The following is a 16,712-nucleotide window of genomic DNA, read 5'->3' on the forward strand; positions in this document are numbered from 1 at the left end:
TATTATCCTCATTCTACCTGAGGGAAGACAGTTAAGTAGCTTGTCCAGGGTCACACATATAATCAGTAGTTGTAGCTGGAATCCAAACCCAGTCTTATCCCCAATCCCATACTTCCTTAAAAGTTCACAGGACAAGAGTCATTTTAACGATACATTAAAAATAGGTTTTCCAGGACTCTGGAATGAGACATTAAATAAAGTAGATTCACTTTATCACTGCTGTTACTGATTTGTTAAAATTATGGTCAAGAAGCATTTTCCTTTTTCCTTCTTTTCTCACACATACAAGTCATGTCCCACCAAACAGCCTACAGTTTAGGACAACTGGTATAAGTACTTATTTAAGGTACGATAATAATGTGGATCCCATTCAGGAAACACTGTAGAAATTCTACAAGACAGTATCTTACTACTATCTAAATGAAGCTATAGGCTTTAGACTGCAGAGATAAACAACAGCAAAAGTTGAATCCTTTCACTGTTTTAATCTTGCAGGATGCTTGAAATTCAGGATGGTTATGATGTGGAACTTTCTAAAGTAATGAGACCTGTAAAAGTGATAGAATGAAAAATCATGCCTGGCATACAGTAAGCATTTAAAAACAGTTGACTGCGTGAAAATCTAAGATCCTTCTCAATTTGACCTCAAATTTCCATTTCCCTACCCTACTAATGCATTTTAAACATTCTCCACACCTACCTTCTTCTGTATGTGACCCCTCCTTTCCCCGTCACAGGGAATTTTCTGAATCCTCACAGCCCCTCCCTTTCCACTCATCATTTCTGCCTAGATTATGATCACTTACCTCCATTGTAAATCTGTACATTTACAGTCCTTCCATTTACAATCCCATAATCCCTAGAGGATTATGAAGTCTTAGGGTGTGGAAACTGTCTTCCCTCTCTAAGGTTTAGCAGAAGGCTTCAGCAACAGCACTCAATACAAATTTACTAAACAACCACTAGTTAATGAGTGTCAGTCACCTCCACCCCATCCCCGCCTTTGCTGATACTGAAGAACCCACCTTTAATAGCTGTAGCCTCCCCCTTTTCCACAGAATCTGCTGTGACGTGGGCCAAACGAAAATTTCCCTCTTCTGAAACCCAGCAGTTCTCCGATCTTGACATCCAGACACTTAACATGCTGGTCCCCCCTCTACACTCCAAGGGCTCCCTAAAAGTGGAGGCAGGGCTCAACTGTGTCTGCCACTCACCACGTACAACTTGTGGAGGGCCGTTTAACTAGCCCAAGGAGAGGACGCGAAACGCCAAAGCGCAGTTTGGCTGATGTAACTGAAAATTTAAAAATAATTAAAAGCCCCGGTATCTGGGTCAGGATGGCGCCTCCACATGCTCCACGTGTCAAAAAGACACCGCTTTCCCTCATCATAAAGTCACCTTCCCGCCGCACCGTTCGGGAAAACCTGAGACGCCAGTACTACTGCCGCCCGTCTGCACTGCCCCGGGGATCGGGCAGCGGCTGCTAGGGAATGTGAGAGCGAGCCTCAAATTCCCTGCCTACGAGAGAAGAGGATTCAGTGATATCCAAACGCCCTTTCAGAATCCATTCCACAGCAGGCACCGAGGCTTCCCTTCGCGTTTCGGGATACCAGGGAATGGGAGACGACACAATGAGACAAGAGCAAACCAATTCTCAGCCTTCTGGCCCGGGGCCTCCCCTTCTCGCTGCCCCGCTTGCCTCACCCGGAAGTGCTGGTCCCGGTACTGGCTCAGCTCGACGTAGGAGTCGCTGCGCAGCGCCTTCAGGAGGCCACCCGACATAACGCACAGATTTCGGTCGAGGACGCCGCCACTGCGAGAAAAACGAAGCCGCCCCGGCGGTAGCGGAACCGGAAACGCTCGGAGGCCGCTGTGAAAAGTCTTAATCCCGTGCTCCAATCCCAGCGCGGCAGTGTCGTCATCCGGCGGCGCCGGCGCAGACGTGGTCCGTAGTCAGGCGTCGCCGATCAGAAGTGAGAGCGGCGTGCTCTGGATTCCGGGACGCTCCGAGGATGATTCTACGGCGGCTGCTGGCCGCCCTGTTGCACAGCCCGCAGCTGGTGGAGCGTCTCTCTGAGTCGCGGCCCATCCGGCGTGCGGCGCAGCTCACCGCCTTCGTACTGCTGCAGGCCCAGGTACACGGGCAGGACGCGGCCCGGCGCCTGCGAGCCCTCGCGGCAGGGACCGCGGGCTCCCTGGGCTGCCGCGCTGCCCGCTTCAGAGACACCTTCATTCAGGAGCTACGCCGCAGCCTCCGGGAACGCCCGCGGCCACCACCAGGTAGCCAGAAGGGCCCGGGAGCAAACCCCTAAACCCAGGCCGGGCCGAGCCGAGGTCGCCTGCTTTCCCTTCCGGGCTCGACACCGGCCTCGGCGCTATGAAGTCATCCCGGACACTACGCATGGCTTGGAATCCGGACTCAGATGGTCCGCCTACAGAGGTCCCGCTCATCAGAGAGCCCAGGCCATACCGACACCCCTGGTGAAGGGAGCCCTGTGATCGGTCGGGACACAGCGTATGAGGAAAGCCCCCGAAGCCTGACAGAAGTAAAGACTGGTACCTGATACACCGCGCGGGCAGAGCGCCATGGACCAAAGTACAACCGGAAAGAGGGTCTGCCCTCTGAAATGGGACTAAAACTAGTGATGGATGCTGCTGTCTGTGCACTGATATAGCAGGACACTACTTCCAGGGGAGATCCTGGATGAAAAGACAATCCTGCAGTTGCCAAAATCCTCTGATTAAATGTGTGAGCTGAGAAATGGGTATTGTTACTGGACAAGGTTCTTTTGCCCCATGCGTAGAAAGCCAAACGCTGAGATGCAGAGGTTTGCAGCAAAGAGAGGGTTAACGCTCAAGGCAGCTAAAGGAGGAGGAGAACTAGTCTCAGATCCATCTTCCCCAAGGCAAGGGGCTTCGGGTATTTTGGGGATAAAGAATAAAGAAGCAGGGCGGCCTGAGACGTGGGGAGCGTGGGGAAAGGTGATTGGAGAAAGGTGTGATAATTGTAGTTCTGCACAGGTGTAACTAAGCCACATGCATCTGCAGCTTGAAAAATGGAGGCTTTAGCACCACCTGCCTCTGCCGGTGGAGTTTTCGGCCCTCTGATGTCAAAAGGTCAGGAGCATGCCCAGAGCTTGAACTAGACACAGCCAACTGCAAATTCCTGGAAAACAACTCCATCAAACATCTTATTGTTTAGGCTTTGTGCTGCTTGGAGGCCTTGTGAGTCTTAAAATGACCTTGATTAGTGAAGGCAGGTGAAATGGATTGACTCATTACCCATGGTTTCAGTGTGAGCTCCCTACTTCTCTGGCAAGGTGGATTTAGGATTCCTGGGGACTTGTAGGCCTATGGTAATAGTAGTTAGCACATATTGAGTACTTACTCTCTACTGGGCACTTGCTAACTGCACGCTGTGTGGGTTATCTCACTCCTTAAGACAACTTTCATATGAGGAAGTATAAGGCTACTTAAGTTGCCCAAGGCCTTACAGAGTGGAATGTGAATACAGGTGTTTGACTCCAGGGCCCACGTCCCTAATCACATTTACCCTGACCTTCAAAGCCTCCCTTCCCTGCCACCAACCACTATCATCACTGGGTCTTAGGACAACTGCCTACCATGGAACAAGCTACCTGGATTCCTTGTCCCTATTTTAGAGGGTCTGGGATGCACTCTAAAGGCTATGCTCCAGCTAACAAAGCCACGATTAGGAAATCCATTGTATGCATTGATTGTCTCTAATCAGGCTACACACGTTCATCTTGCAATCTAGAAAGCTCGAAGCCCAAGAAGCTTTTAGGCTGGTGACCAGTTTGTACTCTGGCATTCTGATAGTCACTGGATAGGGTGGAGAAGCAAAAGCAGCCTGTCCTCCACTTTCCTAATGGTCAAAGTTCTGATTTGACATTCCATCCTCCAGTCTTCCCATCAGAGGGGCTTCTATTTAATCCTCTCTGAGGCCAGTGTCCCACTCTCCTAATGACAGAGTTCTAATTTGGCATCCTACCCTCCTGTCCTCCCTCTCCCAGACCAGAGGCAACTCACTGGACTCTCCTTTGACCTTGGCAGTGAGGAGCCAGAGGAGCTTGTTCATTCTACTGCCTTGTTTGCCTCATTGGTTTCAATCCCACTCCTTGGTCTCTGGATCTGAATACCAGAGGAGCAGAATGTTAGCCGTCCCCAGCCCAATCCCTTACCCTCCACATAAACAAGCACACTCACAGTTGGGTCTTTTTCTAGACTAGCAGAGACAAAAAGGAAGTGCAGGAAGCAATGAAGCTTCTGGACAAGCTGGCCACTTGGTAAGAAAGGAAGGAAAGCAAGAAATGAAGGCAGTTTATTTTTTGCGGAAGAAGTGTGAAGGAACTAATTTCCCTCCGTTTTTGTAAAAGGAGCCTGAGAGCAGAGAGAGAGAACTGGGTCCTTTCTGCTCCAGCTAGAGGAGATTTGGATGCCTTCCCGCTTTGTTGGAGAAGCCTCCAGTGTTCGTAGTCAGTGGCTTGTCATCCCACCAGGTACCCTATTACTAAAGAAGCAGACCAAATTCTTCCCACCATCCCCAGTGACAACAATCTCCCAACATACCTTTCAGGCTCTTCTGAGCTTTGTCAGAAAGTGAAGCAGGGAAGTAACTCACTCCACTATCCTGCAGGACAATTCCAAATCACCCCTTGGTGCCACACAAATCTAGATACCAACACTTTACAGACAAATTTGTTACAGGTCATATCACTACAGTCTACACGGACTGCTACACCAACAGCTCCTCCAGGGAATTCTGAGGTTGTGAACCCAACTGGGGAAGAGAAGTCCCGAGAAGCCCAGAGGAATTTGGGACCTTTGAATCTGGGGTGTCTCAAGGTGGCATTTGGTTTTATCTGTTGGGCAGAAAAGCCATCTTTGGCTGCAAAGTAAATAAGTGCTGTCGGGTGCCAGAGATGATGCTAAGCAGTACAGGTAGGAAGACCAATCTGAAGTTCGTAACAAACCAACCAAAACAACAGTGAACTGTCATGAACAGGTACTGTAGAGTTTTAAAGAGGGAAATATCCGAACAGCCAGCTGAACAGCCAGCTCAGGAGAGAGATCCTTGGCATCTCCTCCCAAGTTGAGTAACATCATTTTAGTAGTTTGAAATCAGCCACGGTAAGAGTATTTACACCACACAAGTCAGAAAACACTACAAATGGGGGCTAGTTTGCCCTTAGAGAACGGGTTGCTAAACATTTACTAGCATGGCACTGACCTTTCTCTCCCTTGGGGTTGGAGTCCTGAGCAAAGTGTGGCACTAGGACCCAGCAGCAGCCACAGAGCAGCTTGCCTGCGGTGGGTGGAGCTTTAAGATGACCCGAGGCTTTAGCCAGCAGAAGGCGGGACTAGAAAAGCGCTCAGGTTTGGTCGGTTGTATAGGTTTGGCCGCCTGCTCTGTGCTCCTCCAGCATACAGCTCTCAGTGGCCTGGGTGCTTCTTGTTCTCACGAGATGGCAGGGGCGTGAGGAGGGAGAACGAGGACAAGCTTAGTGCCACAGCCCCTCATATTCCCAGCGGACCGGGCGGGGGCGCCCTGTGTTGTGAGGAGCAACACGCCCCGGTCTGATGGCTTCCACCAGGGCGGCAGGTGTGGGTTTGGCCCGGGGTCTGCTCTCCGTCCTGTGAAGGGGATCCAGACAGAAGCTTTGAGCTTGGAGAGCGACCAGACCACATTTAAGGTTTTGTGCTCAAGTGCCACCAGATACTGACTGAGCCTTCTATCTCCATTCCCACTGGGGCCAACTGAGAAGGGAGAACATCTGGGCTTGATCCCTCAAAGGTGAGATGCAGAAACGTTCCATCACCTCTCTCAGGGACAGGAGTAAGAGAGTGGGTGGGCAGAAAAGTTCCAGAACTACTTTTTTTGGTAATAACCAAGCACTGAGACCGTAGGTAGGCCCTGAAGTGCCATTAAATATGCCACACCCACTTCTATGCTTACAGAGCTTTGGGAGAGACATGCCTGTCTGGCCAGGGAACATGTGCTGCAGACCCAGGAATGACACAGTGTTAGCTGGCAGACACCTCAGAGACCTTCTGATCCATTGTACAGACTGGAAAACTGAGGCTGGGTGAGGGGAAGGGGCTCTCTTAAGATTACATAGCCAGTGTGTAGCAGACCAGGGACGAGAACTAACTCCTCTGAATATGAGCTACCTGCTCTTTCTACATCACTACACTGCCTCCTTCCAGGTATCTAGGAAGCCAAAGGGTTGTCATGACAGCAAGAGGTAAGGCATCCTGGAAGGTTTGGGGCGAGTCATTCAGGAAAGTCATTAGGAGATTGTTGTCTCCTTTCACAATCAGGTGCTATTTATATGTTTAAAAAACATCACAGTGGCTGGAAGGAATAGGGCAGGAACAGGCATTTTGCGTCATTGATTTCACCAGGTTCTTTGGGGACCTTGGCATCAGGACTGTGACTGGTCAGATCTTTGGTTTTTGAGGGAAGATGGGTGTCAGTTTACCCAGAAGGTGGAGCAGTCAAAAGCTGTGCACAGGAGAGGTGGGGATTCTGGAAGGGAAAGGGAAGGAAGAGAGTCAGGGCTCTGTCCCAGCCCAGCTCTCTACCTAGAAGGTGGAGCAGCACCTTCACCTATGGCTGAGTCTTGGGCAGGGGCTTTTCTGTCATATTGTCAGGCTTCTCCCCCAGCTCCAGGATGTGAAGGCTGAGATGGTACCTCCAAGCCCCACTCAGCAGGGAGGACAGGGCCGGTGGGTCCTCCAGAGTCAAGTGGGGAAAGATGAGTGTCTCACTCTTGAGGGGGAAGCTGCACTTCTTCATGGCAGACCTGGTGGTGCCAGGGGTCACCACAAAAAGGCGGCAGAGCCACGGCCCACCAGCCACGTGGCAGGCTGGTCGTCTGGTGAGGTTGCTGAGGGCTTGGCACAGGAGCTGGTCCTCAGCCCCGCCCATGTCCACCACCTCCACGGGCGAGCCGAGGCCCGGGAGGTGCAGGAGGTGCCGGGGGGGCATGTAGGTGTGGGTGAATAGGAGTGTGTAGTGGGTGGGTACCTGTGGGAGCGCAGGAGCGCGAACCACCTGCTCCAGGTGCCCCAGGCCAGGCACTACGCCCCCCTGGTGCAGGCAGCCGAAGAAGAGGGCACCCAGGGCATTGAAGAGGACCAGGGTGCCCTTGCAGGGTGCCAGTTGGGTCTGTAGACTACAAAGCAGGACGAGGGGGACCAGGAGGGGGATTAGGAACCGAGCCTCCTGGTGGCTAAAGGCAGACAGCAGGGCCAGGGGCATGAAGTAGAGGAGCAGGAGGTGAGACCTGGGGCTGGACTGCAGGCTTCGGGCAGCCAGTGCCCTTGGGAAGCCCATCTGTGTGAAGGCCTGGAGGCAGGCTCGCAGCTGTTGCCACGCGGCCTGCAGGGCGTGGGCATGCAGCACCCCAAAGAGCAGGAAGCCATTGACTGCCAGGTGAGTGAGCCGCATGTGTGTGCCATGCCTCGCCAGGTTTACGGGATCCAGGTTGTAGTACAAGAAGTTGGCAGGTGTAAGGACAAGGGTACTGGGTCTAGATGGACTGGAGAAATAGCAGCTGTCCACAGCCACAAACCCCACTGCTGTGAGGGTCGCCCCTGGGAGCAGCACCAGGGCTTCCTTGGTCAGCGACTTGAAGCTGGGGCTTGTGGCTCCATAAGTACCCCAGAGGAAGAGGGGGACCAGAGCAAAGGCCAGAAAGGTGGGCCGGTTGAAGAAGCCAGCAGCCATGACACCCCCAAGAAGCCAACTGTGCCACGGCGGGCCTGGAGCAGGCTTCTTGGGAGTGCAGCTCCCAGCTACACGGGGGGATACCAGTACCAGCAGCCACGCAAAGAGCAGCCCCTCAATGGCATTGGAGAAGGTCCTTGTGTAGAAGACCAAGGTGACGTAGGAACCAGACAGCAGGACCAGGGCGTTCCAGCGCTCCGCCCCCCAGCGTGGGGCCAGGTGGTACACGGCCAAGTCCAGGGCAAAGGAGAGGGAAGCGAGGAGGAGGCGGGGCCCGACCAGCAGCGCATAGCCGCTCACCGGGCCAGGCCACGGCCCCCACTCTTCCCAGAGCCTGAGCAGCCAGAAGGCGGAGCCAGAGGTCAGCAGTGGGAAGACCACTGTACGGCAGGGGCTGCTGGGGTGAAACTCCCAGGGCCGCGCGGCCTTTATGCCCAGGACGTCCTCTGCAGAGAGAGAAGGAGAGGTGAGCCAGGTCCCAGCGCAGAGGATATTACGGACAAAATCCTAGGATGGCCCCCAAGATTTTTCAGCCCCCTGTACCTGCCGGACATAATCCCTGGGACTGGGAAGATGACAGAGTTCACTCCTGTGATTAGGTTACGTCACAGGGGTCAGCTGACCCTAAGATACAGAGATCACCCAGATGTGTGTGACAAAAATCACATGAGCCCTATAAATCAGAGACTTTTCTCCAGCTGGTGGCAGAAGAGGACATCAGAGGCGAGAAGGATTTGCTGGTTGAAAGGTGGAAGGGGCAGTTGGCAAGGCATGTGGGTGGCCTCTGGGAGCTGAGAGCAGCCCGTGGCTTACAGCGAGCAAGGAAATGGGGCTTTGGTTCCATAGCCTCAATGAACTAAATGTGTTCAACAGCAAGAATCGTCTTGGAAGCAGATTTTCTCCCAGAGCTTCCAGACAAGAACTCAGCCCAGCCCATACTATGATACCCTGACCAGAGAGCCCAGGCTGGACTTCTTCTGATTTACAGAACTGTGAGCTGCTGGTTTTAAGCTGCTAGGTCTGTGATGGTTGGTTACACAGCCCACACCTGGGAAGTGAGGTAACAGTGTGTCCTGGACAGGATGTATGAGGAGGAGCAGGGGGAGGCCCCATTCCTCTCCTTGAGTTCTAAAGTCTCCAAAGTCAGAGTCAAAAACGCATCTCCGTGATTATGACTGTTAGCCAGGACAGCCAGTGTGAGAATGGGGGAAGGGAATAAGCAACTGTGGTTATGGTCAAAAGCGACTGGTTTTGTCTATGATTCTTAATGTTTAAAATTAAGAATATACTCATGTAATTAAAATTACTTGCTGCCTGGGGCTAGTCTGTGACTCTGTGCCCCACTGTCCCAGAGCTCTAAGGGGTGGGGGTGAGGAAAATGAACTCTTAATTTCTGCATCTTAGCTCCAAGCTCTACAACATCTCACATTTGATAACACTGCTGGTTGTCTAAGGCTCTTTGCTTCTCCTTATTCTTCTGGCCTTTTGGCAGTTTTTTCCTCACTGTCAGAAGGTGAAAGGGAAACAGAAAACCTCGGATCAGATCAATCTGGCTGCTTTTTACTGGCTCAGGTTATAAAAAAACGGGGGGGGGGTTGTGGAAAAATAAACTGGACCTTTCAACTTTAAAAACAAATCCACCTGTTGAGCCCTGTGGCAGAGATAGCTGATATCTCCCCAATCAATATCCATTCCTTCCTTCATCCTTAGTCTCTTTAGCTGGGCATTTGGTCAGATATAAACACTATATTTTTTAGCTTCCATTTGCAGGTACGTGTGGTCACATGATACATTCTGACCAATGGGATGGAATGGGCAAAAAGTATGTGACTTTCAAAATGTGCCCTTAAAGAAAGTAGGCATGCCTATCTCTTCTCTGGTGGCGGGAAAGACTTGGTGTCAGACCTGATGCCTGGAGCACAAGCAGCCATCTTGAACCATGAGGAGGAAGCCTTGTGACCACAGCATCTGAAAGGCCTCAAGGTTTCCAGCAACCATCTTCATGATGTGTCCTATACCACCTAGAAGTTAAGTTCTAAAAAGTGAGCATTCTAGGTCTGGGTTCCCTCAGCCATCACATGAACCTACAGAAGAAAAGTTTCGTTATTATTTTATGTTACAGCCCTGTGTAAGTTTCCCCAATCACTGAGAAGCCCAAAATAGCTTTTGTTCTGAATGACCTGTACTGTTGTTATAAGCAGGAAGATGTCAAAGAGGCTGGCATTTCATCGGTATCATTTAGAAGGTCAATGTCACCACTCAGGAAGGAGATGCGAAGTCCCCACTCCCAAATTATTATGCCAAAGAGGCTTGTGGATTTACTGCTCATCTGCACAGACATTTTTCTCCCTCCGCACTAAATAGCCAATCAGCTCCTTGACCAGACTTTGCTGCAGCTTATTGTAACCACACATGGGGAGCTTTACCTGCCATGACCTCAGGAGACTGGAAGAACTCATCTGGGTGCACGTAGCCTGTCTGCGGAAGGAGACACCACACCAGGCGGAGCAGGCTGAGGCTGCCCCACAGCACCCTGGCTGCCATCTTCATATCAAATTGCTGCCAGGACACAGGGCCAAGAGCCTAGGATGACTTCAGCTGCTACAGATGCTATTCTGGTTCCACAGACCTGCATCTGAGGAGCATAACGTTTGTTGGTTATTATAAATTATATGTTCAATTGTCTGAACAAACTCAATATGGGTCTACACACAATAAAAATGTTAGTAATAATAGCTGCTATTTACTAAGTACCTGCTAAATGCCAGGAACTTTACATCCATATCTCAATTAATCCTTTCCACAGTCTGGGGCAGTGGGTCGTATTATCTCCATTTTACAGATGGGGAAACTGAGGCCTCTGTTGAGTAACCTGGTTACTTGCTAACCATATTTGCTAAGTGTCTATATATGGCATTTGCTAAATATTTTTCCTAATATGACATTTTGCTAAGTGTCTAAATATGACATTTGCAGGTAGGATTAGGGTACCTTCCAAATCTGGGTCTCACAGCCCCATCCTATTCACCAGCTCCTATTCACAAGCAAGCATGGCAGCCTGGCTCTTACACTTCTGAAAACTTAGGAACCTCAATGGATTCCATCCGTTTCTTTGCAAAAACGAACTACATTCGACCCCATGGTCTTCAGTCACTCCCTCCAACTTTCACACATCCTGGATCCTACCTTTTGGAAGGTGATGGAAACACTGCTGTGGTTTGAATGTTTGTGCCCACCCCCTCCCCAAATTTATATGTTGAAATTCTAATTCTGAAATTCTAATGGTATCAGGAGGTGGGGCCTTTGGGAGCTGCTTAGGTCATGAGGGTGGAGCCCTCATGAATGGGATTAGTGTTCTTATAAAAGAGACACCACCCGTTTATAAAAGAGCTCCCTTACCTCTTCCACCATGTGAGGACACAGCGAGAAGTTGCTGGCTATGAACCAGGAAGAAGGCCTTCATTATGCTGGCACCCTGATCTCAGACTTCCGGCCTCCAGAACTGTGAGAAATAAAGTTATGTTGTTTAAAAGCCACCCAGTCTGTGGTATCTTGTTAAAGCAGCCCAAACAGACTCCTCTTGGTGGAGGTTCTCACTCCCTTGACTCAAAGATCAGTGGGAATCTGAGTCCACGGCATGATGGACCTTTGTATCAACACCAGTAAATTATCACGGGTGCATAGAAAAACAAGTCTGACAACATGTTTGTTACTCCTCCAGAAATACATATGGTTCCCTGACTTCCTGACTTTGATATTTTAAAGCTTGACCATAAACAGCTATTGTTCTCAGGTATGACATCAAGTCGTAACAGAGGAGACAAGACAAAGTGAAGCAACAGAACAGGGATCTGGCAGATGATGACAAGGAGCTTCCTGATACTAAAACCTCATAGAGTTTAAAAGATAAGTTTTTCAGCCTCTGCTCAAATTTTGCAACTGAATTGTGCAGACTATTTTTCCAGAGCCAGTGAATATCCTGACTTTTAGAGTTTTCAGATAGAAGATGAGGCCAAACTTAGCACTGGGAAGCAAAGGTTGAATCTGAATTTTTTTCATTAATAGCCAATTTGATACAGCAGGACAGGGCAGGGGTGTGGGGTGGAGATAGGGGTAGGGGCAAAGCACGATACCCATCATACAGGACAAACTTTGCGGTCCTGTAGGCCTGGTTCAGATTCCAACTCTGCCATTAGGAGCTGTGTTACCTTGGACAAGCTGCCTATATCCCTAAACCTCAGATTCCTTATCAGGAAAGTCAGATAATAATATCAAGCTCACAGGGTTGAGGGAGATTTAAGAGCTGATGTGTAGAGGGCACTTAGTATACAGACTTTGCATGTATAAGTGACCCAAGCTAAAAGCTATTACTACTTTTAGTTGAGGCACAAATAATAATCCATGCTGCTCCAGACACCTAGGTGTTAGTTTGCAACCTTCTTGGGAGCTTCTGAAACTGGCCCCATAGGTGAAGGGCAGGGAGAGACTGAAGAAAGAGGCAAACCACTGCAGATTGGTAGGTGGCAGGTTTAAGAAGCAAGAGAACCTACTTACCAAGCTTGTCTTGGGTGGCTGCAAGATGAACAGATCTCCACACCCGCCTGCCAGAATCCTGAAGTTTATACAGAGGACTGAACTGGGCTCCATCACGTACAACGTCCAGATGGTCTCAGCACCACATGACTATCTCAAAGCTGTGTCCTTGGGCAGCTTCTAGCGTGAGGAAGACAAGCAGAGCACACATTCCAAGGATGGGGAGGTGGTGAGGGGCCTCCAGTTGCCGGGGTCCAGCTCGTGGGTCACATGCTCTCTATGACCTCCTCCAACACTAGGAGATCCTCAAAACCAGCACTTCCACTGACTACGATAATAAACAGGATTTGGTATAGTCCAATTGTCAAGACACATTTATGCATGTGTTTGAAGCTTTTCTCAAGTATAGAACTTTTATTTCAAGTATGGAACTTTCACTACATGATTAGATTAAAACACCAAATCCATTACACTGATAGGGAACACAGAAGCCCAGCCTGCCCCGCCCTGGTGTGAGTCGGTACATAGCAAGCCTGGGTCCTAGTCTGTACTATTTTCCTTCTGCAGCAACAGAGGAAATTCATCCTGTTTAGTGCCCACCATCTATTCCCCCTTTCCAGTTAACAGTAGTCAGAATTCCCACTCAGAACTGTACTCTTCACCCCCATCACCTATTTTCAGCTATGTGGCTTGGGATTTGATCCCATCCCCAACCCAGGTATAGACCCTGAATTGTTTAAGCCAAATAACATTTCCCATCCCACTGGCCACACGAATTGGTTCAGGGTTGGGTGCATGACACGCTGGTCTGATCAGAGGAACTAAGAAAAGTACCGATAAAGGTGCGTCTTGGCCCTTCTCTTCTCTACCAGGCTTGGTGGGATGAGGCTGCAGGGGTGAGAGGGACATCACTCCTTTGCTGGTATTAATAGTCTCTCCCACCTTTGTAAGTATTCCTCTGTGTTGTGGTGAAACATGTGTCCTCTGCACCTTCCTGGGGCTGACGAGCAGGTCTTACAGAAGTACTCCACTCTAACATTCCAATCTCATGTTCCCTGACTTTGTCTGTATAAATTGGGGAAATCATGCAGTGTTTTTGGTGACTAGCACACCTCTTCCTGCTTTACACTTCACCTTTAGGGACATGCTGGGACTTGAGTCTAATTGTAGGTCTAGAAGCAAAGGGAGGGGTGGGAGTGGGTCCTGAGGAGAAACAGCACTGTCTTGCAAAGCAGCTGCTTTGGGGAGGCCATTACAGTTTCCAATGCAGGGTTAATCCCCTCAGATGCCAGTGGAAAGTCTGCTTCTACTGCTCGAAAAGTCTCACCAGAATTGAGGGACTCAACATCCCCATCTCTCTCAGGGTCTTCCCACTTGTCCTCATTCCAACTTTCAGTATCCCATCTCTTCGCAATCAGTGCCCTCACTTTAACAGTAGATACCATTGAGACTGGGAATTCAATTTGCATTATAATTCAGCCACTCACAGAGTGAGATATGGGGTTTGTTTTTCGGCCAGCTTTTGGGTCATTTTATGAGGATTTTGAGCTGGGAATTTAAAGCCTTGAGCTTATCCTTCTCTTTTCCCAATTTGTCCAGCACAGTTAGGAACCACCAGCCAATCTCATTATACTATTTAGTTTGACTAAAATGTTCGAAGGTCACCCAGGAAATTTCCCTGGTGGTCCAGTGGTTAGGACTCAGCGCATTCACTGCTGAGGGCCTAGGTTCAATCCCTAGTCGGGGAACTAAGATCCCACAAATCTCGTGGCATTGCCAAAAAAAAAAAAAAGTTCAAAGGTCATCCAAACCCTTGCCTGGAGTATCCAATGGCAATATTTTTCATATCTCTAATATCATCACTCCATGGACTACCAGTACCCTCTTTACCACTTGAAATAGAGTCATTTGTGCCTTTAAATCTAATCAGACTACAGAAACAGTTCCAGCAAATCCAGGACCTATTCAGGAAACTTATCCTTAAGATTCTCTTCCTCTAGAACCACCTCCAGGACCAAAATCTGTCAGTCAGAGAAAGAGAATCAGTAGGAGACCTATATTAAGAAGATTTATTGCAAGGAATTGGCTTATGCATTTGTGGGGCTGGCTAGGTAAGTCCGAAATCTGCAGGGTAGGTCACTGGGAAGGGCAGGCTGCAACTTTTGGGCAGGAGCTGAAGCTGCAGTCCACAGTGGGAGTTTCTTCTTATTCAGGAAAGCCTTAGCTCTGCTCTGAAGGCCTTTCAACTGATTACAACAGGTCCATACAGATTATTATTAGAATAATCCCCCTTACCTAAAATCAAGTGATTATGGACTTTCATGCATCTATAAAATACCTTCACAGCAACACTTAGTGTTTGACTGAATAACTGGGAACTCTAGCCTACACAAACTGACACAAAAAACTGACCATCACACCCTAAATAATTCAGTGTTTGTAACTGTTTGAATTTTAGATCAATGGGATAATTCTTTATGTAACTCACTGATGATTTGCTTTTTCCCCCAATGTTCTGATAATGGTATTCACCATATTGTTCTCTGTAGCTGCAGTTTCTTTCATTGCTATACGGTATTCCCCTGGGTGAATATACTGAAGCTTATTTACTTACCCTTCTACTGTTGTTTATCAGCTAGGTTACCTCCAGGGGGTTACAAGATTTTTCTTTTTTATTCATAACAAAGAAAAATAAACTGCTATAGGAATAAAGACGCAGACCTCCTAGAGAACGGACTTGAGGTTATGGGGAGGGGGAAGGGTGAGCTGTGACAGGGCGAGAGAGAGTCATGGACATATACACACTAACAAACGTAGTAAGGTAGATAGCTAGTGGGAAGCAGCCGCATGGCACAGGGATATTGGCTTGGTGCTTTATGACAGCCTGGAGGGGTGGGATAGGGAGGGTGGGAGGGAGGGAGACGCAAGAGGGAAGAGATATGGGAACATATGTTTATGTATGACTGATTCACTTTGTTATAAAGCAGAAACTAACACACCATTGTAAAGCAATTATACCCCAATAAAGATGTTAAAAAAAATAAAATAAAATAAACTGCTATAAACATTAGTATTCAAGAGTTCTCTGAAGTACATACCTAGAAATGGAATTCCTGAGTCATAGGGTATGCATAGTTTTTTATTTTATTTTTTAAAAAATTTCTCAGTTTTAATTTCTAATATGGTAAATAGCTACAGCTCACATAAACAAAAGCTCTTTGGGGTCCTCAATAAATTTTTAATGGGATCTTGATACTAAAATGTTTAATATAAGCTGGGTGAGGGAATAAATGCCCATTCAAAAAGAGAAAGTCAAATCCCATTATCAAGAGAATAAGAAGGATGTATTTAAAATTAAAATGAAGAAATCAATGCTGTAGTTAAAGGAAGAAAGAATTCAGAAATAAACAAAGATATTTTCAGTAAGATTAAGAAAAAAGATGTTTTAGGCAAAAGATCCATATGGGTATGCACACTTTTACCTTCAGATAAGGCCAACTGTTTTCCAAAGGTTGCTACCAGCTAGCAGATAGTGTAGTGCCCCCGTTTCATATGCTCACTTATACTTGGTATTGTCTGACGTTTTGATTTTGTGACTCTCATAGGTATTAACATGCATTTCCTTGATTACTAATATGGTTAAACACCTTTCCTTTTTCTTTTTTGGCTGCGCCTCGAGGCATGCAGGATCTTAGTTCCCCGACCAGGGATCGAACCTGTGCCCCCTGCAGTGGAAGCCCAGAGTCCTAACCACTGGACTGCCTGGGAATTCCCGAACACCTTTTCAAAAATTTGTGAAATGTTTCTTCTGTGGAATTCCTTTTGAACCACTGGCTGTCTATCTTCTTCTTACTCCGTATAGGAATTCTTTATATAGTCTTTATATTTATTGCATGACAAATATCCTTTTCTAGTTTGTGGCTTGTATCCTTAACTCATTTCTATTCCTAATATTGGTTACTTGTGCCTTCTTTTTGTTTCTTGATCATTGTCACCAGAATTTTGTCAATTTTATGAATATTTTAAAAAAAATCAACTTCTGGCTTTGTTCATCTTCTTTTAAAAACTTTTTCTTATCTATAGTTTTTTTTCTTCCTTTTACTTTTTGGGGTGTTATTTTGATTGGACATTTAGGTCATTAATTTTGAGACTTTAACTTTTGAGCTTTTCTATGAGAAATATTTAAGGTTATATATCTCTCTAAATACTATATTAACTGCATCCCACAGGTTTTGTTATGTAATATTTTCATCAGCTCTTGTTTCTAAATATTTTCTAATTCCATTGTAATTTCTTCCTTGACTAATGCTTTATGGCTGAAGCAGTTGATTTTTTGATTAAGACTTTATTTTTTGGACTTCCCTGGTGGTGCAGTGGTTAAGAATCCACCTGCCAATGCAGGGGATATGGGTTCGATCCTTGGTCC

At 47.8% G+C, this 16,712-nt stretch overlaps 3 protein-coding genes across 6 annotated transcripts in view; 1 reads left to right on the forward strand and 2 right to left on the reverse strand.

Annotated features, from left to right (window-relative positions):
* The window catches only part of NCBP2 (nuclear cap binding protein subunit 2), a 30,131-nt gene extending 28,243 nt beyond the window's left edge, over positions 1–1,888 (reverse strand). For all 4 annotated transcript variants that reach the window (XR_003433113.1, XM_027108179.1, XM_027108169.1 and 1 more), the window contains exon 1: positions 1,705–1,888. Coding sequence is in view for 3 of the 4 variants with exons in the window: in XM_027108179.1 (XP_026963980.1) it covers positions 1,705–1,782 (78 nt within the window). In the remaining variant the exon portion in view is untranslated. The remainder of the gene's footprint in view (positions 1–1,704) is intronic.
* A 53-nt stretch (positions 1,889–1,941) lies between these two features.
* Positions 1,942–2,762, forward strand: NCBP2AS2 (NCBP2 antisense 2 (head to head)). Its single transcript, XM_027108187.1, has one exon. It carries the CDS (start codon positions 2,013–2,015, stop codon positions 2,310–2,312), a length of 300 nt encoding a protein of 99 aa, XP_026963988.1. The 5' UTR covers positions 1,942–2,012; the 3' UTR covers positions 2,313–2,762.
* Positions 2,763–6,392: 3,630 nt separating this feature from the next.
* PIGZ (phosphatidylinositol glycan anchor biosynthesis class Z (Gwada blood group)) lies at positions 6,393–10,451 on the reverse strand. Its single transcript, XM_027108201.1, is given in 3 exon segments — positions 6,393–8,199; positions 10,180–10,349; positions 10,351–10,451. Coding segments are annotated over 3 exon segments (1,776 nt in total). The 5' UTR covers positions 10,389–10,451; the 3' UTR covers positions 6,393–6,631.
* Positions 10,452–16,712: the final 6,261 nt, after the last annotated feature.

This window comes from Aethalodelphis obliquidens, unplaced genomic scaffold, assembly GCF_003676395.1.
Source record: "Aethalodelphis obliquidens isolate GAN/ISIS:26980383/991018 unplaced genomic scaffold, ASM367639v1 scaffold1, whole genome shotgun sequence".
Classification (NCBI taxonomy): domain Eukaryota; kingdom Metazoa; phylum Chordata; class Mammalia; order Artiodactyla; family Delphinidae; genus Aethalodelphis; species Aethalodelphis obliquidens.